This window comes from Accipiter gentilis, chromosome 34, assembly GCF_929443795.1.
Source record: "Accipiter gentilis chromosome 34, bAccGen1.1, whole genome shotgun sequence".
In the NCBI taxonomy this organism is placed as follows: Eukaryota; Metazoa; Chordata; class Aves; order Accipitriformes; family Accipitridae; genus Astur; species Astur gentilis.
The window spans coordinates 9,877,295-9,898,893 of NC_064913.1; the positions used below are offsets into that span (position 1 = coordinate 9,877,295).

The 21,599-nt window shown below is 39.3% G+C and overlaps 1 protein-coding gene across 4 annotated transcripts in view; it reads right to left on the reverse strand.

Annotated features, from left to right (window-relative positions):
* Window positions 1-464: 464 nt before the first annotated feature.
* The window catches only part of MGAT4C (MGAT4 family member C), a 402,472-nt gene continuing 381,337 nt past the window's right edge, over window positions 465-21,599 (reverse strand). For all 4 annotated transcript variants that reach the window (XM_049792434.1, XM_049792433.1, XM_049792436.1 and 1 more), the window contains 3 exons: window positions 8,579-8,734; window positions 3,802-3,949; window positions 465-1,924 (listed from right to left, as the gene is read on the reverse strand). In XM_049792434.1, coding sequence (XP_049648391.1) covers window positions 768-1,924; window positions 3,802-3,949; window positions 8,579-8,707 — 1,434 coding nt within the window. In that variant the 5' untranslated portion in view covers window positions 8,708-8,734 and the 3' untranslated portion in view covers window positions 465-767. The remainder of the gene's footprint in view (window positions 1,925-3,801; window positions 3,950-8,578; window positions 8,735-21,599) is intronic.

A 21,599-nucleotide genomic window follows, 5' to 3' on the forward strand; every position in this document is an offset into this window, starting at 1 on the left:
AGCGACATCTGTACTCAAGCAGAATGCTTGCTTACTGTGAGGCATTTTGTTCGAATAAGGAGAGTAAATTGGTCCCCTAAGTAATAAAGAATCCAAGTAGTGCTCGTTTCAGTGAAAGGACCCAGGAAAAAGAACAAAGGATATTTGTTGAGACAGAATAACAGATGCAATTATCTATTTTTTACATAGTTGTCATGTCAGATTTATAATTGTACATACATTCCCTTTTGAAAAGAAGTTGCAATGATTAGCCACACTATTTTATTACAGTGCTCAGAATGAAACTGCCAGTTTCAGGACAGATTTCCTTGTCACAACTGCCTTTATAAGAAACACATCACCAACTATTGTACAAACGCATACTACCAAAACATTTTAAATTTATATGTGCGTAAGGTGCAATCCAATTTCTTTTCACAACGTTGTCATAGTTTTAAACCTTTTGGTAATTATAGGAAGTTTTGTTTTGTTCTGTTTAGTCCAGAAGATCTCTCTTACAGAGAAATTATAATAAAAAAGGGGTTCAAGATCTCAAGAGAGGTTCGAGAACTTTGCATTTCCTATAAAATTCAAAAGTGTCAACAAATAAGTGTTTGTATATTGCCTGGCCAAACTAGTAAAAAATAAATTGCTTTGCTTGTTTTGTGATTTCCCCAGATCTTCCGTGTCTCTCGTGAAGAGTTGGAAATGTCAGTTTTTCTGGGGAATGGCACCAGTTGGGACCCAGCTGATTGTATGCACTCTGTACCTTCTCAGGTGGTTTTGCTTTATTGATTTGGCATTTGAGAAGTCCAGACGCTAATGCTCCTAATGATCAGCCATTCTTTTTGACTTTTGGTAACAAGTATTCTCATGCAGTTAATATCAAACAGAACTTTGTGCTCTACATCTGTTATTTCAAAATTCCCATTTTTGAATTCCCCTAGTCTCAAGTAAGTAGTACACTGTCTCCCTTTTTTACTCCCTACAATCTTTTCTCCTACTTCCAGGGCCCCATGATGCAAAATGTCATTTTGCCGGTCTTCGGTTCCAGTGACAACTTTAATTTTATTGATTTTAATGGGCTTTTCAAATACAATCCCATAGAAGTCTCCCGTAGAAGGAGCTTTGCCCCAGAAGTACTCATCAATGCTGCTGTAAGCCTTGCTTGCCTCGTAGTTTTCAAACACATTCATGTTGGTGTGCAAGTTTGCAGGTGGGTTGTCAGGGATATCAAAAGATTCCTCTTCAAAATCATCATCCTTTAGCTTGTTTTCAGCTCCTTTGTAAGACGAATAGTATCCCATGTGCTGGAAAAGAGATGGCTTAAAACGTATCACTTCCTTCTGAGCTAACAGCCCACGGAAGTGGATGAGGAGCCAATCGCAAGGCATTTCTTGGTAGAACATCAACAAAAAATGGGCCAGGCGTGGGAGGTCATGGGAATGGTAAAGCTTTCCAATGTAACCCAGTTTGGAGAATTCCAAAGTCACCCAGTAGGATCCTTCTCGTGAGGTAATTACTTTCTTAACAGCAGTCAAAAAATTCTTCGAGCAGCGGACATCATCTTCCAACATCACATAGTAGTCAGAAAGATTAGCACAGAAGTTAAGAAGGAAAGCATAATCTACATTTTGTTTGGATCGAAACTTCACACGGTCCTCAGGGTCATTGTAATTTCTCTTGAGGCCATCCAGTACAGGATAATACTCTTCGGGGACGTGAATAACTATTAACCTGCCCGCAATTATGTGATGTGCAAATTTCTGTGAAATATCCTGGACCATCCCTTCACACCAGGCTGAGTCAAAATCCGCCAGCTGCACTACCACTGCGATTTCTTTGAGTTCCTCATAACTTGACTGCTCAAATATGGACTTGATGGTCTCCAGCAAGTAGTTTCCCTTTTTCCGTTTCACAGAGGACAGCCCAATTGTAAGATACCCTGTACAAAAAAGAATTCAAACAAAACCTGAGTAGCTGACGTTGGAAACCATTTTGCCACTAAGCTATCCTCCAGAGCTGTGCTTATATGAAATAAACCTTTCGAATGGTGAAGACTGAGAAATTTGGGGTGTGAACTTACGAAGCTGCATGCAACAAAGGACGCTGATTGCCTTTTCATGAAAGAAGAATCATATTGCAAGCAGATAGACATATGGAGACTATTGCATTAAACATTCACTTGTTAACTGCAAGGAATGGCACGTAGTGGACAAAAGCCAAAGCAATTTGCATGTATGTGCCTGGTAGAGGAAACCACATAGACAATGATAAAGATGTAAAATCTGTTAAAAGAAAGGGGATTCTGAGATATGATACGCACAATACTTTTAAAGCAAGGAATTACGAAATGCAGCGCAAAAACGTGAGCTATAAATTGCCAAACTTACCATTTTAAGCACTCTACAAGACTAGTTACACTTATGCATAACTTTACAGTTTTATGAATGTTGCATGGATTATTTTTTTCTGCATGTTCATTTTTAACTGAATTTGTCCAATTTTTGCTTGCTAATAGTTCTCCTAACCCTCTTTCAGGACTCATTGAGCATCTTACAGGGAACTCTCTCTCGCAAGATGTCATTTAGGTACTATTTTAAAGTAGAAGAGAACTTACTACTACGTACCTGTGCTCATATAAATAATTTTTAATGCTGTTACATCCTTCTAGGGAGACATGCATCTTAATTATAAGGGAAGAATTTTAATCTCTGCTGTTTTGGAGTTACTGCCATTGCATTTTTTTCCAGCAGTCCAAACCAGTTTTTTCAGAGATTTGCCAATATATCTCTATTTTTATAACTTCTGATGTAAAAAATGTTAAGACTTTATAATTGACAGAGTGTACTTTAGTTGAACCTACCCCAACTTTTTAAAAATATTGCACTTTATAAAAGACTGTTCTGATAAAGTGATTCAGAGTTTCCCTTGAGGCTTAAGTCTGCTCAAAATGCAGTTGTACAGTGAAGTACAACCCCCAGAAGCCATTTATGCTGCCTACACAGCCCCAAATTTCTCAAATCTAATTTGAACAAACTTTACTTTATAGCTTTCTATGAAGATCAACAACTCACAGACGATTTTATTTCACCTTCTGTGCTTGGACTTCTGAGCCTTGTTTATGCTGGTGAAATGATTGATTTGGAACCCAAAGGACACCTGTCTAAAAGCTAGGTATGGCCATATTTCACTTCAAGATGAAAGTCTTGAACCCTGCCTGAAGTTAGAATAACTAGATCGTCCATCTGCAGATGGCTGCGAGAAGAATCCTCCTTTACTGTCCCCATAATGGCACAATTCACCTCCCTCATTATCACAGCTAAAGGAACAAGGACATGCAGTCACAGCTGCTGGCCCGGCAGAACAGGGGACCCGAAGGGTGTAGCTAGGTGATCCCAAGCATACCTTAGATTGGATTTACTGGTTATACAGACAGAGGCCGACGGTACGGTCTCAGAGGGTGTTTGCAGAGCACCACCAGCACCTGCCTTGCTCCCGCTTTCTAAATCATCTCCCTCATGCCTGGGGGGAGATCCACAAAAATCGGCTCGCACAGACCATCCAGGGGCTGCCTGCAAGACGACTGCAACTCGGGTATTTGGTCAGGAGGTGACCAGGCTGTCGCGCAGTCATCGCCAGGGCTGACCGAGCAGCTGCCCAGGAACGGCCTACGCAGCCCGAGCGAGCTGTCCCACTAACCCTCTGAGATGCTCACTGCTTAACTCAGCCCCTCTTGCCTAGAAATACCCCAGGGACTATATGGATTTCACCCATTTTTAAATCACCTCATTTCATAACATTCAGATGGCAGTTACTTACTTTTCCTTGGCAAAGGCGTGCCAGCTAGGTAGCGATAGGAAATGTTTATAGATCCTGAGAAATTAGACAAATCTTTAAAAGTGTGAACATAGCGCTCTGGGTTGAGCTGGTGCGTGGCTGTTTCTCTGATTAATTGCTTGTCCCCTTCCTATTAGTGAGAAAACAAAAAGAATAGGAGAGGGAGAGAGACAGAGAGAAACACATTTGTGAATGCCAGCCAGAGAGGAAACACGGACAGGCAGGTTTCCAAGAATAACATTTTTCAGTGTCAGCTTTCGTGAAAGCATGTAGATGTCACCTCATTTTTTTAAAAAACCCATTACTGAATATCATACATTTTTGGCTACAGAAAATCTACCATAACCCTTCAGATTACGGCAACAGGAAAAGAAAAAAAAAATATTTTGGACAAAAACTCTGGAAAGATTGCAAACACTAAATTATTGCCAAAAAATGCTGCGGGATTCAAAATAGGGATAAGAAAGCATCAGTCAGCAACAGATGAGATAATTTTCATAGAGGGAGAAGTGGGGGAGATTTTTTGAAAATGTTTTCAGAGATTAAAAAAGAACACCAAAACTGTTGCAAAGGAAAGACGAAACTAGATCCTGGCATCTGGCTCATTTTGCCATTTTTCTGAGTAGCTCCGGCTCAGATTTGTGATAAGAGGAAATGCATGTGATCACCCAGCCAGCCAAAGCTTTCTCTGGAGTTGGTGAGCTCTGTTTGGTGGTATAGAAAAAAGGCAAATTTATCACCACCCCCCCTCTGCCTGCCTCCTTCTCCTCTTTCTTTCTTTCTTCCAAGAGGCTTCCCTAGCCGTAGTAAAGTCACTCAAGGGAAGGAGCAGCTTCATCAGCAGTGCCCTATCCATAAGCTCACTTGGGTCTCAGGGCAGTTCCTTAGTCCTTAAGAAGAGGGAAAATATCTAATGAGTTGTCGTGTCACGAGACTGAATTTAAAGGTAGGAATGCTTATTTAATTTCCATGGCTTGATTCTAGTCTGACAAGAGGCCAGCGTATGAATGAATTCATTTCTTCTGATAGATACAGTATGTTAACACTCTAATCTGTCATTAAATGGGAGCATTGTGCAGTGATAGCACTGCTGCTAACAAGAACAAACACAGAAACAGTAAACAGCACTCATATTTAATGGTATAAATGTTCAAAAATGTGTCAAAGCCATATTTTATAGCACAAAGAAATATTTCTGTAAACTGATCCTAGGTTCATTTTAAGTTCATTATTTTTCTTTCATAGAAGTAGTAAATAATCCACTTCTGAGCTTAGAAAAGGTCTTTGGCGGACATCCAGGGGCATCTACCTGCACCGTTATGCTCTCTTGATCTGCAATGTCTCTCCAGTAATTTCTTTCTAGTGCTGCTATGCTGCCTTGCATTTGCTCATAAGTTACGAGCGAAAGGTTTATGTTGATCAGATTCCAGATTAAAATGTAACTCAATGGGCTAGGAAGACAGTGCACCAAAACTTCAGGAGATTTTCCATGAAAACTGTCAAATGGGGAAAAAAATGGGCTGGTCCAAAACCTTCCTTTTTTTTAAACCAGCCTTTCTTTAATGTCAAAACATTATGTGTCATTGGTTCCAGAATGGAGCACCAAAATTTTTTGTTTCATAAGAAGGTTTTGGAGTGGAAAACCATTCTGCTGAGGTTTTTCTACATAAAAAGTTTCAAAATGTTTAGAAAAAGAGAATGTCAGGACAAAATGTTTTGATTTTAACATGCAAAATATTTAAACTGACCACAAAAATGTTCTTTTTTTTTTTTTCTCTTTAATTAATGCCTTTTGTGGCTAACAATCTTTTTTCTTTGTTTTTTTTTTTTTTTTTTTTTAAATTGTTGTTGGTTTCATTCCTTTCTTGAATGAAAAGCAAAATAAAAATATGGGTTTTTCAAAAAATTTAAAATCTGGTTCTTCTACCTCTGACTACTATGCAGAGGTCAGTGAAGCTGAAGAGCTTGATTAGCTCTCTTTAGCTGTCTTCTCTAATTTTTTCTATGATGTTTCTGGCTTTCATCTGTTAACTAACCTCTAACTTACATTCCAGTGTTTGCTGGAGCTTGGGAGATTCCTGTGGGTGCCATGGGACGAGGTGCCAGAAGTTCTCCATTATTTATAGAGATACTCTGCTCTGCTAAGAATGCTGTGTCAGCTCCAATAGTACTGTTGTTTCCACAGTGCCCCAAATAATTATTAGTATTCATAGAAGAGTGCAGAAGGCATGCTTCACTTACAGTTCACCTACAGCTCAGAATACGTATAAAAAAATCACCGCATATATTGTGATATCTGGTTATATTAATTCAGTATGTCTTCAAAATATTTGATCAGACGTGGTTCACATGCTGCAGGTGAAGCACCTTAAACTGCTCTGCTGACACACATGCATCAGCACTGTATACCTCCTATCAAACGTACTTAAGCAAGTTTCCCAGGTGGGCCCTTATTTTCCATTTCCACAGCAAATGCCCTGCAGAAAACGGTGAAGAGACTCTTCAGACATGTGAAAGCCTTTGAGCTAAAAGGAAGAGTTCTCCTCTCCCTTCTGAAGATTTGCTGCACCGAATCTTGCTTTGATATTCTAAGATCCCGAAAAAGGCCACTCATCTGGTCTTACATCTGGTGAAGGAGATACCAGCCCTGCATCCCCTCGCCCGGCCCGCTGCCTGAGACTGGGAGAGAAACTCAGGGTGGGTTGCCTTCCTCTGTCAGCTACCATCAGGAGATACTCCAGCAGGAGACTGGCTACAATTAGGAAGTCGGAGGGCCGTCAGGGCTCCAAGGACTTTCAGATTCCCATTCCCCGGGGGGAACTGGTTAGCCTGGTGTCCTTGAAAGCTATCCCCAAGTGTATCTCTCCTCACCGCCAACACTGAATCTGCTCATCTTTTACCTCAGCAGAGAAAACACACCAGACAAGTTAACGGAGCTGTCAGACATGGTCAGGAAAGTTGAAAATAAAAATAAATAAATAAACTAAAAAGTCAACAGCCTAACACATTTGAAAAACACTTGATGGACCGTAAAGGTATCAAGAGACCTGGGAGAACTGTCAAGAGACTTGGCAAGAGACTTGGCTGGGAGCTACATGAATGCAAACATGCCAGAACTGTGATGAGAGAAGCAATGAAAGAGAGTGAATTTCTAAAAAAGGGGGAAAAAAGAGCAAATTAAGAATAAGACATGGAGCCATCTGGGGAGCTGGCAAATAGGAGAGGAAAAGATTTCAAAAACAAACCAAGAGGAACACCATTAGCAGTGATAATAAAAGCACTTTCAGAAACATCTGGGGGACTTTGAAGCAATTAGTGAACGGAGAAGAAGCATCAAGGAAAATACCACTGGAAAAAAAAAAAAATCATGTGATAAGCCATGTCAAATTCAATCACAACCAAGAAATGATGAATAAATAAAACATAGTGCAAAACCTTAGTGCAAGTACTGTTAGAGAAAGCAATATGTCTGTAATGGAGGAAGATGCTAGACACATGGGCTATCTTTTCAACGGTGTAAAAAGTACTAGTATGGTCTGAATAATATTGTCAATATTTATAATATTGTTATAAGTAATGTTATAAATAAAGTTATAATGTTATAAGTGAAATATTTTAAACTAAAATCACTATCTGTGGTTCTGATAAATTAATATAAAGATTTTACTGCTTGTGTATTGAACTTTTTTCACACTATGGTGTTTCTTTTCAGATCCAGCCAAGATCAGATTTCACCTTTCAGAATGTTGGAAAGCCCATACTGTCCCAGTTTGATGAATCAGACAAAGGGTGGCATAGAGGATCAGAAAGCCGCTCAGTAGTTCAATTCAGGATCAAGAAAAAGGACTGTCTAATCATATCACAATGTTACATATACAGTTTAGTCATTTTCCTATTTGCAAGCTCCAGTTATTAAGCTACCATGTTCTTTTACTGGGCCCAGTCCAACCTCTGAAGAACTGGAAATTCGATCCGTTAATCAAGTCTTCAGGGCTTACTTGGCATTCAGCACAGAGACACCCATAGGTTACATATAAACTGTAGAGCTACGTTACATTGTCGGTAGCTTACTTGTTGAAATTCCTAACACAAACCCTTCCATAAATCTTTTTCACAGTCATAAACTTACACTAGGTATCATTTATGTCTAATTGTTAATGCTGTAGCACTGAACTCACCAGACTCAAATCTGAGATACAGAAAGTGAGAAAAACACAAAATGAAAGCACTAAAAAGAAATTATTCATGCAAGGATCTTAAAACATATGGAATTAGTGTAAGTTCTCTTCTATAATTGTATTGCTATGGTATTGTGTAATACAGTATTCACAGGTGAGATCTGCAATGCGGACTGAAGAAGGAGCTCCTAGCTCACATGAATATTTCAAATGTAGGCAATTTACAACACTAAAATTGAGGGAAATCCAGAAGTATGGAAAATACAGGGGATGTTTTGACTCAAAGGAAGATACCTGATGGAGATATCTCCATGTTTTGCTACATTCATTATCTTCCATACTTCCAACAAACAATGACATATTTACTTCTGTGAAAGGGACTGTTCGGGTCTTACTGATACACCCTGTAGTCAGTCTACATCGATAAGATCGCTTCATCATACAGGACACATTTTGAGGATACCTCACTGTTAATGGCACACTAACAGGGGAAATTGCAGGAAGTATGAACTTTACTGCTTTACTAGGGATGTGTCTTGTTCTGTCGTTCCAGGATCATTCCTTCCACCTAAGAAACTTACCAAAACATACCCATCTTCAATGTACAAGTTCATGAACAGCAAGCAAATGACAAGGACTCCTAAGAATGACACTGCCGATCGTTTCCGCAAGCATCTCATCTTATCAAAATATTTCAAGCTGTGTCTCATGTGAAGAAAGGCATACGGTAGTGTCACCTATGAAAGAAAACCACAGTATTACAAGAACTGCCCATCTGATAAACATGATAGCAAAAGAACTTACCTTTAGGTGTATCAAATCTCTTCAAACACACATAGACTCTACATTTTAAGGTGGAATTAATTTCATTTAAACATTGTCATCTTCAAGTTTAATTTACAACCTTAACTGTAATTTAAGCTTCCTTTTTTGTTGTTGTTTGGTCAGTAGAGAAAAAAGCACACTTCGTCCTACCCATTTTAGGCTGGAATTAGGATGTCACTGTGGCAGGAATGCATCAGCATTTCAGTTTCCCATGTATAACTGTCAGATCCCAACTTGATGGTGAAAGATGATGTACCTGTGTACCTGTGTCTCCTTCCAAAGACAGCTCAGGCCAACGGGCAAGGAAGAAGCTATTGCCTGACTTGGTATCATTGCCAATAGGAGTGTTCTGGATGCCAGAACTGCCAGGCACAAATGATGTACCTTCCCTGCGGTGTGAAGGCAGTAGCAAGACTGTGCAGCATCCCTTAGCCTTAGACCTCTGTACTAGGATGGAAAAACTCTCACTGGAGGCATCATTTTCTCCAGAAGGAGAGAGCTGGGTGTTTACCTTCGACCAGACACATCTAAGCAGAGCACTGGGAAGTCCCTATTGCCCCAATTAGATGAATCAGTCAAATAAGGGTGGTGTAGAGGATCAGAAAGCCACTCAGTAGTTCAATTCAAGATCAAGAAATCTAATCATATCACAATGTTACATATTCAGTTTAGTCATTTTACTATTTAAAACAAGATGAATGCTGTTCTTGGCTACCAAGTCATAAGCATTAACCTGTGAAGGACTACATGTTTTTGAATAAGATCTGGCCTCAAACTAAAGAAACAGACTCCAGATCAGACTGCCCAAACTCTTGAGAGATTCTTAACTCAAAAGCAGATTATAAGCTCATTATTTATGTTCTCATTTGTTTAAGTACAAATGTATTTTGGCTGTTGTCCATAAAAATGTCTGATTTTTCTATCAAATTTAATATATAGAAGTCATGTACAAATGGAGAGTTTAAAGCTAGCTTATGTGAAGTAGCAAATAGCACTGCAGGTGCAGTGGCTACACCCTGCATTTAAACACCTTCATTTTTGAAAGTACCAAACATCTGAACTGACACAAAATAGGCCAAATTAGGAGTTCCATAAAAGATATGTCATGTCATATAGAAAATTTTCTGACCTAATAACAAAAAACCTTCCAAGTGCAGAATTCAATCTATATTTGTTTTTCCAAACTGATTAAATATATCTAACAGTAAAAAATATGAGTCCATTACACTCTAGAGAACAAGGAGGTAAATACATCAAGTATTTGTAATGCAAATTTAACTGCAAGGTTTTGCCTGTATAGATTCAAGAGGAACTGGACACCGGTTGTACACAGAATGATTTTAAAATCACTAGGTTGAGAGTAAGAACAACTTAAATGTTGCACAAAGGACAAAAAAAAAATAAAATAATAACAATATAGACTTCTGTCCCTATTTATTTGAGGGTGGGCTGAATTGCAGTGGGCTGATTAGCCTGAAGCTGAAAAAGCCCGGTGTAGCTATTTTTAGGTTACAGCAATGATTTCCTTTTCCTTAATATCTAATTAAAATAAACATCAGGAAGGAGCTGTCAGGGCCATGAATCTCCAAACTCTTGCCCTCCCCACCTGTGACAGCACAGTGGTTGCTGTGTGTCTGTGGATTCCAGCAGGCTGTTGTGGAAATGAAAGATTGTCCCTGGTTTACAAAAGACCATGTTACACATATGGTTTGGGTTTAATTTTGTTTCTTTTTTTGTTTTTTCTTTTTCTCCCAGTATAGCTACTGATTTTCAAAGCAATACTTTTTTAAAAACTTATCAGAGGATCACTGGACAGATTAAATACTGACAGTTCTCAGATAATGGCGTGAACTAGCCTGACCATTGAATATCCAAGTAGTCTGGGTCAGAGTGCTTGCAGCCACTGGCAGCTTCAGGTGTAGAGGTGCACTACAGCTGCACCTATTGGATTTTTTATTCTGAAAACTTGGGAATAAACAAATAAATAAATGCTTTTTTCAGTCACAGGATGACTGTATGTGCCATATTTGCTGATTGGACTGTGGTGTTACACAGTTCCCTTGTCTTTGCTCTCAGCAGCCTGACCAAAGTCCCTAAGGGTGAGGAAGGGGACTTGTAACTATATTTGCTGGTCATATTATATTAGTTTTTCCCCATCGCAGTTTTCATTAGATTGTTACTATGTTGGATTAGGAATAGAAATTGAGGGAATTACGCAGGTGAGACTGGAGGAACATAGGACTGTCATTAGGAAAGCTGATGTACAGAAAGAGAAGGCCACCGTTCGGAGGAAACCCCTTGCGTTTCTTGTGTCGGCTTCGCACGAAGTCACGACAACGCTTCTGTTTTACGGATAGAGTCCGTCAAACAGCTGAAAGCAAAACACCATTCCAGTGAGGTTTCTTTGTTCGTAAGACCTGTTGGTGGGTTCCCACCACCCGAAGGGAAGGACTCCCCAAGTAGGGCGTGACCCGTGCGGGCTGTTGCGTCACGGAGGAGGCAGTGACGCCATCACTAACACCAGATGGCAGCGCGGACGCACGCTCGCCAGCCTTCAACCTGCTCCTAACCCTATTCCTGCCAACCGGTTTGTCGGAAGGTACTCTGTGACATACTTATACTGTAAGCCTTTAGCTAAAAATGTGCACCGACTCATACATATATACAGGCAGAATTCCTTACATCTTCCTAGAGCTGCTGGTTCTTGCAGCTCCATTTCCAATCTGTAACATAGCATTGTGGAACACTACACAAGCGACATTTGCAAGGAGAAAAAGGTAAATTTTAGCTTTTTTGCAGTTGATGTCAGTCACCTTTTGAAAAATACTCTCAGAACTTCCCACAGTGAGACCCCTGATGTTCTTTAAGACCATTTGAGCAGAAGAGTCATCATTACTCAAAACTAAGACTTTGATATTGAAAAAAAAAGGCTTCAATTCGTAGTTCAATTCTGAAGTCACAGCTTTGCTTGAAGATTTTATGCCTTCATTATTCATGCACAATTAAGTATCTATTAGGATGGTATAAATGCAATTTGTTTCATAAAGCTGGCATTAAGCAGTTAAATGTAGCAATTAATAAACCTGCATGAATTATAAATCTTTTCCTTTCTAAATGAGATGTATCATTTTCCTCAGTCTCTTAAGAGAGAACTCTTAAGACCCCAGATCCCTATGCACATGTATGTGTTGCTATCACACATATACATGTGCAGTTTTACATAGTAATATGAAACTATAATTCTTTTGACTTTCTAAAATGATACAGCAATGAAAAGACAGTGAGCTAAAAAATGCAATGACGTACCTTCACAGTGTGAAGTAGCTGTTCTCTATAGGATCTGCAAAGGTGTGAAAGCTGTGTAAAGGTCAAGACCGATTTTCACATGATAATGTGATGTTTTCTCTTGCAGAATTTGCAACACTCAAAAGAATTTTAAAAACTGTTTTAAAAAGCAAATCCTGAATGACCTTCCAGTAAGAGTCTGTTCTTAACAAGCCAAGTCCTTGAAACCAAAACACGAAATTAAAATATTGAATTTTAAAGCTGTTAAAATTTTTAAACATATTTCCCTTTTGATGTCAATGTAGCTGTTTCCAAGAGGAAAAAATGAGACAAAGCAAGATTTTTTCCTTATTTTCCTCTTTTCAGAGGAAAAGGCTTTTTTGCCAGCCCTGCAATAATTTCTCCAGACCACACACCTGCACACTCACTGTGGTGAACCATTTCATATTCAATCCACTCTAGTTCTTCATCACTTTCTGATGATACTAGGGATTTGTGCTTTACTTGCTTTCAGAGATTATTGTTTACTTTCCTGATCTGCTTCCTCCTCAGACAGATACATTAAAAGGCCTTGTGGTGTTCCTTTACCCTTAAGTATGCCAACCTGAGTTAATGACTTAGCCTTACCTAACCAATACAGTGAATCTGCTTGTATCTATAGATGTATAGAGATGGAGCAACAAGGGCATCTTCGTATTATATCTCAGTTTCTTTGACTGCTGTGCCCCAGCAAGTCAAGAAAAGTTGCTTATTGGCAGAGGAACAGATGGCTGTCAGAAATGGCAACTGCATTATTTTTATACTGTATTTCCAAATCAGGCGCATAGCTTTGCCTGTCACTGCAGAGTCTGTATTCCAGGAGGTACAGTAGAGCAGATCCACTACCACATTTATTGTATCAGCAAATCCACAGATAACACACAAACCCCCCATGATCGGATCATTAAACCCCTTGTGAACTTTATTGCAATCCCTGATTTGACTAAGACACTCAGAAGCAGGTATTTCATTCCTCAGCCTTGTGACATACCATTCTACCATTGTATAACTGAATTGCTTTGCTTGCAGTTCTTACTGCTTGTCCAACTTGTTTTTCAGCTTTTCTTTCTGGAAGGTTGCACATGATGCCTCAAGGATTGCATTCAGTCCTCTTTACAAAGTAGCAAAGGAGACACTTTCAGAAAAAAAAAAAAAAGGAAAAAAATAGAAAATAAAAAAAAGGAAATATTTTCTATGGTTATTATTAAATTTTGCATGTATCATGGTCTTCTTATACAAGATGAAAAAAAACAAACCCTAGGTTGTGATATACATTGGAGCTACGGTTGGTAGTGTACTGCACAATTATAATGGATAGGGTATTCCATGGGGCTCAGATATACTCCCAGAAAGATTCACTGTCTGTCTTATTCAAACCCTGAAACTGCATATAAAATGTTTAAGGCTGACAGGCAGGATGTTTGCTGTGACTGGCAGCAGGGAGGTAAAAACTGGTCTGAGGGGAAGGAAAGTTTAACTCAGAATGAGGCTAACAAATCCAGAGGGTAGAGCTCAGGTTTTAAACTGCTCATAAGTACATTTTTTGGACGGTTTACCATTGTGTAGCTCCACATGCTCTAAATAAATGGTTTAAAGATTATCATGTCTTTTAAAATTTATATTCTAGATACAGAAAGTTAAAAAAGAGGTATATTAGTAGGCAGATCACTCAATTAACACTAATAAAAGGATGGGCAAAAGAAGTGGGTTTTAAAAAAGGATTTGAAAGACATATTGATCCTTGATCCACAGAAAGTGAGAGATTATTTCAAACACTGACATAGCATATGGATATATACAGACCCCGGCAGTTTGGGAAAAGGGATGGGAGTTTGGGAGGAAACAGATGCTTCAGCCGAGGCAAGTTACCAAACAATACAGAAAAGTAAAGAGCTTAAATTCAATGTGGGTATTGGAGGATGAAGTGTTTTCCTGTCTGACAGCTTCAGAGCGACATAAGATGGAGCCACAAAACTTCTTTTGGCCACAGCACTCTGAGCAAAATGTAACATATTTCTTCTGGCGTGGAAGAGTCAAGTCTAATCAAGGGGAAGAGATGACTAAGAAGTGTGAAGATGTATTGACTTAGACGGTAAAGCACTATCTAATCCATCACTGGATGGATAGCTGTGTATACCGCTGGATATATTTTATTCAAGTAAGTTGTAGTGTAAAAGATGGGTTTTAGAAAAATGATATAGACAATGAGTTAATGGTATGTGGAAAGAGCCTGGAAGGCAAGAAAAAATGACAAAATTTGAAACAGTCCTGAAGTTCTGCTCCACAGAGACAAAGCAGAGGGGAAAATAAAACAGCATGGGCATGAAGAAGGAAGAGACAGCTCTCTGTAATGTCCAGAGAGTGAGATTAGAAGCTTTTAGAGATACAGGAGTTGGGGGTTAGGCTGCATCAGAAATACAGGCAGAAAACCTTGAGCATTAAAAGTAGCATTGGGCACCATTCAGAGGAAAGAATTTCTAGAAAGATGAAGATAGAAATTGAGTCAAATATGTATTCCATAGATTTTATCCATTGGCTCATCAATGAATGAAACGAAGGCATGGATATAAGCACTGATAAAACCACCAGCAAACTAAAACTTTTGTGGAAACTTATGGTACAGTACATTTCTATTGTATGTGAGTGCACGGATTATCACATACTACAGGTTATCAGGCAAACAAATTCCTTGAGTCTCTTAGGCACTGTACTGAATAAACTAGAAGGACATCCTGGTCTGAAGACACCCCTGCAGATCTCAGTCCCTTCACCCAAAGCGCAGACTATATGAGCTAATCTCTCAGCAACACTTATTCTGTGAGCTAACTTTTGCCTCAAGGTCCCACAGTCTCTTACCTGAAATTTATAGCTAAAAGTCTCTTACCTGAAATTTATAGCTAAAAGAGCTTGTCCTTTGCCATAATCAAGTACCCTGGACATCACTGTTGTAATGGAATTGCACAGAGAGGTAGACAAACTTATTTCTGTGGTGAAAAGAAAATCAAGGTAAGTGTTTGACCAAAGCCACTTAGGCTTAATGAGAGAAGTTTCATCTGATTGTAGCTAAACCTGGTCATAGTTTTCTCTCAGCACATCCTGTAGCCTCATCTAAGAGAAAGGTGAGTAGCTTTTTCACAGAACTGCAGAATCACAGAATGGTTGAGTTGGAAGGGACTTCCAGAAGTCATCTGGTCCAACCCTCTGTTCAAATAGAGTCACCTGGACTCTAGAATAGAGTCACCTGGGCTCTAGAATAGAGTCACCATTGAGCGTGTTACAATCCTCCTGGCCAATCTTCCATTATTTTCCCAGAGCTGCCTTTGCTGCAAGGGCACATCACTGGCTCTTCTTCAACTGCATGTCCACCACAACCGCCAGGTCCTTTTCTGCTAAGCTGCCTTCCAGTTGGGTGGCCCCCAGCATATATTGGTGCATGGGGTTGTTATGGGTGCAGGACTTTGAACTTCCCCTTGTTGATGTTCATGAGGTTCCAGTCAGCCCATTTCTCCAACCTGTTGAGGTCCCTTTGGATCTGAGCACGACCCTGTGGCCTATCAGCCACTCCTCCCGGTTTTGTGTCGTCTGCATGTGCAATCATTTAGTCAATTGTAAACCTGATGTGGATTAAAACCCCAAGAGCCTCCACGTGGTTGCATGTGCGTATGACTAAAGTGGACCAATCATTTGATGTACCCTTAACCCAAAAGGAGATGCTAGCCACTGAGTTGTGATCCTCCTCCATCGTCATCTTGCTTCACAGTGTTCATGGCTTGTCAGAAGGTGGCATTACCAGAGGTGCACAACCCTGAGAGGTTTGATATGATGAGGAACAGGTAACATGTTTTGTGATTAGTGTGCATTTCTGGGGAGATACTCTTCATGTAGTATATAATGGACCTATGTCAGGTATTGAAAGATGTTTTAGCATGCAATCCTTACATATTGTTTCACAGAGTTTACAGAATAATGTGCATTTGGGATAGCCTGCCAAGATCAAAAAGCAATGAATTTTTATTGGGTGACTTCCAAATATTTTTTTTTTATTATTATTATTATTTTTTTACAAATGGCGTTACTGGGTCCTTTACCATCTAGTTAGACTAAGTTTAACTATTTCAAAAGAGGAAAAAGTCCATTTAGAAAAGTGGCTAACTGTTATAGAGCAACTCTCAAACTCATGAGATTCTGTCATATAATTGATTATTTGCAGAAAGCCATGTGTCTGTGAAGTTCATGGTACCCCTGGGAAATAATGTAAAATAGATTAGGAGATTAAATGCGAGAAAATTGGTTTTCACTGACCGTATTACTAGTCTTTTTCTAAGATAAGTGTTTCATTAAGACTTTCCACTGAGCACCCAGACAGCAGCTTCCTGATCAATAAAATAACTCATTCTATAGAGAAGGCTTAGAAAACTATGTATGGATGTGTGGGACCAACAACTGGCGTATTCTTTTTAAAGAAAAACAACAAACTTCAGTAAATTTTGATGAATAAGCATCTATAAAATGAAAACAATTCTTAATAAAATGCTACATTTGTTGCTTGTTTTTTTAAAAAGTTTTGTGTACTGAACTTCATATATTGTCACACACAACACATATTGCTATGATAACAACTTTTCAGTAGAAGCAATCCAGTGTGGACAGGATACGTCCAAAATTTGTCATCTTCAGCTCTGATTCTGCAGCCAGATTTCCTAGCAGAAACCCACCTAATCTGAATTAATGGATTGATAATTAATGGCTTAACAAACTAGTAGCCTTGATTGCATTTATTTGGCTTTTAACAAGAAAGTATTAAAATTACTTTTGCTGTTCAGTGCACTTTGCTATTTCTGGGCTAGTCTAGCCTTGATTTATTACATTAATTGGTGTTGATTGTATAAGTAATGGAGCTGGTTTTAGAGGTACCATAAAATCTGCAACATTATCTTGCACTGTAATGCAATTAGGTCATGCAACCTGAGCACGATCTGTAGTGGGAGGGGTTAATAGCTGCTGTTGGGAGTATCATCACTGCTTCTGCCTTCTGAGTTGAAGCTAGGTTAGAGACCTTGTAAATAAATGCTTCATAGAAAGGAAGCAGACCAGGTACACCAGCAGCTTTCAGTTGCCACGCTGATGATTTCAGCCTTAGTCATCAGATTTTGTGTAGACTTCAGAAAAGTGGCTCTAGGCAGGCAGAGTGAAAAGAAGCCTCAGATGAATAGCTACCTGTCGAGCTAACAGGCATTTCAGATCCGTGGAGGTGAGTAGCATGGGATATCCGTGAGTGCACGGACTTATCTAAAGCTGCTTTCGGTGAGCAGGGCCATGCTACCCCGTATCTCTGTGGCCTGGCAAGTAAAACTAGCTCCATCTGGGTAGGGAACATCTCCCCAAAGCCTGCATACTTCTGCATGCATCTCTCCGTGGAAATCTCTGCTAACCAGTGAGCAGCTGCAGCCTTATTTCATTAAACTGATGCACCGTAATTCAAAGGGATAGTAACGAAGGAGAAGGGATTACTACCTCTGTCTTGTAGAAGATTAGTTTCCAATTTTTTTTTAGGAGATACTTATCCCATTTTGCTTCCAGCTTCAATTTATCTGTTTACTAACGTTGTGTTTGGTGGTATCTGTTAGGTTGTGTCAGAGATAATTTTGTAACCTAAGCAAGACACTTCCCCCCCCCGACCTCCCCCACCCCCCCTTTTTTTTTTTAAAAAAAAGAAACCCTAAACAAAAAAATCAACAAAAGGGATGGATGATATGGCCAACCTGCCAGGTGTGGTAAATAGACTTTCTTATCCTTAACATATGACAGACATGATGATCAATAAAGGCTTAAATGACCTTTTCCAATATTCTGTATGTCACTTATTATAAATAAACTTAAGCCATGGCAATAAAATACTATTTGCTATCAAGGTTTCTGATGGCAAAAAATGCTTTTTGAGTTTTCTATTTTTCCCAAGAAATAGTTAAATAAACAAAGCTTGGTAGCAGGGAGTGAATAAATCTTAAAAACCATCTTTGATTATTTTCTCTTGAGTGTTTTAAAGTAAACTTCCAACCCACTTTTTCTCTGATTAAACTTTAAAATATTGCTTCAGATTAGTGACAGAAGGCTTTAAATTTCTGTGTCTTAAATCATATCAATATCATAAAGATATGGTTAATAAGCAAAACAGTTATTTCAGTTGAACACAATACATGGACAGGAAGAAACTTTCCTCAATATGGTCAAGAATAAGTTTGATAAGTCTGAATGTGCACTTTCATCATCTGTTTTTCTCATTTTTACAATACCAGTAACTACAGTATAGTTTGGGAAGAAGAAAGGAATTTTAGAGGGGAAAAAGAAGCACAGTAAAAGAGCTCCTCACTAAAACATTTACATTTCTTTGCAAGTAAAGTTCAAACAAGACTGATTCTTCATTTAAACTTTTAGTTGGTCCTATGTACTAGGAGTGAAGTGAAGTTTTTTTTAACTGAGAAAAGAAACCAAAATATCCACAATATCTTAAATAAAATAAAAATGCAAATAATAGATATAAAAGCTCTATGGCAGGTTTAAAAAGAATTTGATTTTTTATTCTATATTTTATATCAATTCCTAGCTTTGCTCCCTTGTGGGTAGACTAGCTCTCTTATTTTTAAATACCTTCTGAAATCCAGAAATGAGTTTTATGGTGTGTCTTCTGTGATGGCATGCATACCACTTTGCTCAGACTGATTCCTTTAGAGCAATGTTATTCTAAATCACCTTTTGTATAGGCTTCTCGCTCTCAGTGATATTATAGAGAGCTCAGGGAAACTAACGGTCTAACTCAGCAATTATATGAAACACTACTGTAAATGCTCCCAAAATCTCCAGCACCCTATGGTTTTCTAATGAATTATGATGTAAATAGATTTAGTGACCCTTAATAACAACAGAGACGGAATCTTTTCAAACAAGGCTCCCAGGAATAACTACAACAGAGGACAACATAATAACTTTGTCAACTGATGCATGAAGTCCTAGTTCCTGAGATGACACTTTCAGTCCACTCCTCCATTACTGAGTTTTGGGATATATGTCTATTGGATGTGTGCCCCATTGTTTGAGAACTCATTGGAGTTGTTTTTCATTGTCTTCTTAGAATGACATTCACCTGACCAAACACAGACACCTATGATGTGAATGTCTGAGCTAGTCACACTTAGGCTCCATTTATAGCCAATGCAGAAAAATAAGTATTTGTACACTGATTCATCTCACTGAAAAGTTGCTATCTAAAATACGTCAGATGAATTATGCTCTAAAAATGCATATTTGTCTTCACTGGCTACAAAACCAGCCTGAGACGGCTGACTCAGATACAGATACCAGAAGGGAGGAATTCCATTCACATTTTCCCTTAGTAATTTGTCTCTTGCTGCCTTTTTAGATGCAGCACATAAAACAATAAGCCGCTGTCTCTAGCTCCAAAGTGTGGACCTACAGCATGGACCTACACCTTTCCTGAGCACAAAACTATCCTAATTCTGACAATAACACAAGGTCAGATCCTAGATCGTCCCCACCTATGACACTATGGCTGGCACGTCTTGCCTGCAGTAGACTCCTGCAAGTTACTCTCCGTTAAAAACCTTGAGTTTGGCTGTCTATCCCAAGACAGTTCCCTTTATGCATCTCACAAGCCAGCTCTGGCTCCAGATATCAGTCTCTGCTGCTTCCCCCGGCTTTATCCAGAACACAGTTTTGCTGCTGCTAGAGTTTCCGCTCAATAGATTCATCACAGTACAAGACACAGAGGACAGACTATTACCTGCATGCCCCACAGTAGGATCCTAATAGCTTTACTGCAGGATATTTGAAAGTTGAGAGAGATACCCATTAAAGGGCTTAACAGCCACAGTGGACTCATGCCCTGAAGTTGTGTTAATGGGGAAGTAATCTACGGTCTGTCTGTATCTTTGACTCACCCACAGTACCTGGCAAGAACAGAAACCCAGTTCATTCAATGCATTCAAATGAAGCATCTCATTTTAGGTGGAATAAATTCTCTGTATGGCAGGACACCAAGGCAGAGAGCTGTTTCATTTCAGTGCAGTAACTGAACTGAGATTCTGATCCTGCCAGGTACTGCGGGTGAGTCAAAGATACATGTAGACTCTTCAGCCTAAAGTTAGGACACCTATTGTACACAACATTCACTCTAATTCTCTTAACTCCTCAAAGTAATATGGTACTGTCACGGTTTAACCCCAGCCAGCAACTAAGCACCATGAGGCTGCTCACCACTCCCCCCCATCCAGTGGGATGGGGGAGAAAGTCAGGAAAAGAAGTAAAACTCATGGGTTGAGATAAGAACGGTTTAATAGAAGAGAAAAGAAGAAACTAATAATGATAATGATGACACTAATAAAATGACAACAGCAATAATAAAAGGATTGGAATGTACAAATGATGCGCAGGGCAAATGCTCACCGCCCCCTGATCGACGCCCAGCTAGTCCCCGAGCAGCGATCCCCCCACCCCCACTCCCCACAGTTTATATACTGGACGTGACATCACACGGTATGGAATACCCAGTTGGCCAGTTTGGGTCAGCTGCCCTGGCTCTGTCCTGTGCCAACTCCTTGTGCCCCTCCAGCTTTCTCGCTGGCTGGGCATCAGAAGCTGAAAAATCCTTGACTTTAGTCTAAACACGACTTAGCAACAACTTGAAAACATCAGTGTTATCAACATTCTTCGCATGCTGAACTCAAAACACAGCACTGTACCAGCTACTAGGACAACAATTAACTCTATCCCAGCTGAAACCAGGACAGGTACCTTTTGTGTAGGCTTTGGTATTCACCAAAAGGCTTGGAAAGTTGACATTTTTGACCACAATCTTGAACCTCAGCTTGTTTTTCCAGAAGAAGCTTCAAGGTGTTACACTGGGGTAAGGCATTGGGTACCCCAGCACTATGTGTGCCTGTAGGGTGATGTGTTTTGGCTCAAAGTTTTGTGGGTTTCTTTGGGTGGGGGTGGTTCATTCCCACTGCGGATGAAATGCTGGTTTAAGTTTTACACATCCTTACCTGGAGTTAGGGAAGTTTTGGGCTCATTCTTGCTAGCTTCTGGAATAAACTTTGGACAGTTCATACTGTGGTTAATGCTAGATGTCAGCTAACTCAAAAGAAACAAAGTTTAAACAGGGCATTAGTGTGATCTCTGATTTTCTCAGACCTGATCAAAGATACATGGCATTTTGAGGACTAGTTTTACATTTATTAGAGGTACAGATACAGCAATCTGGTATCACCTTCTTGACCTAAATCTAAATAATTAAACTCTGTTGGAAACACAATATAAACACACAAGATGGATGTGCATGTTAGCTGGTCAAAACAGTTTCTATAAAGTTTATTAAGATCTTACAGGCCTTCAAATGTGAGAATTGTCTCATTTCATTCTATCCTTCTCACTGTTAGA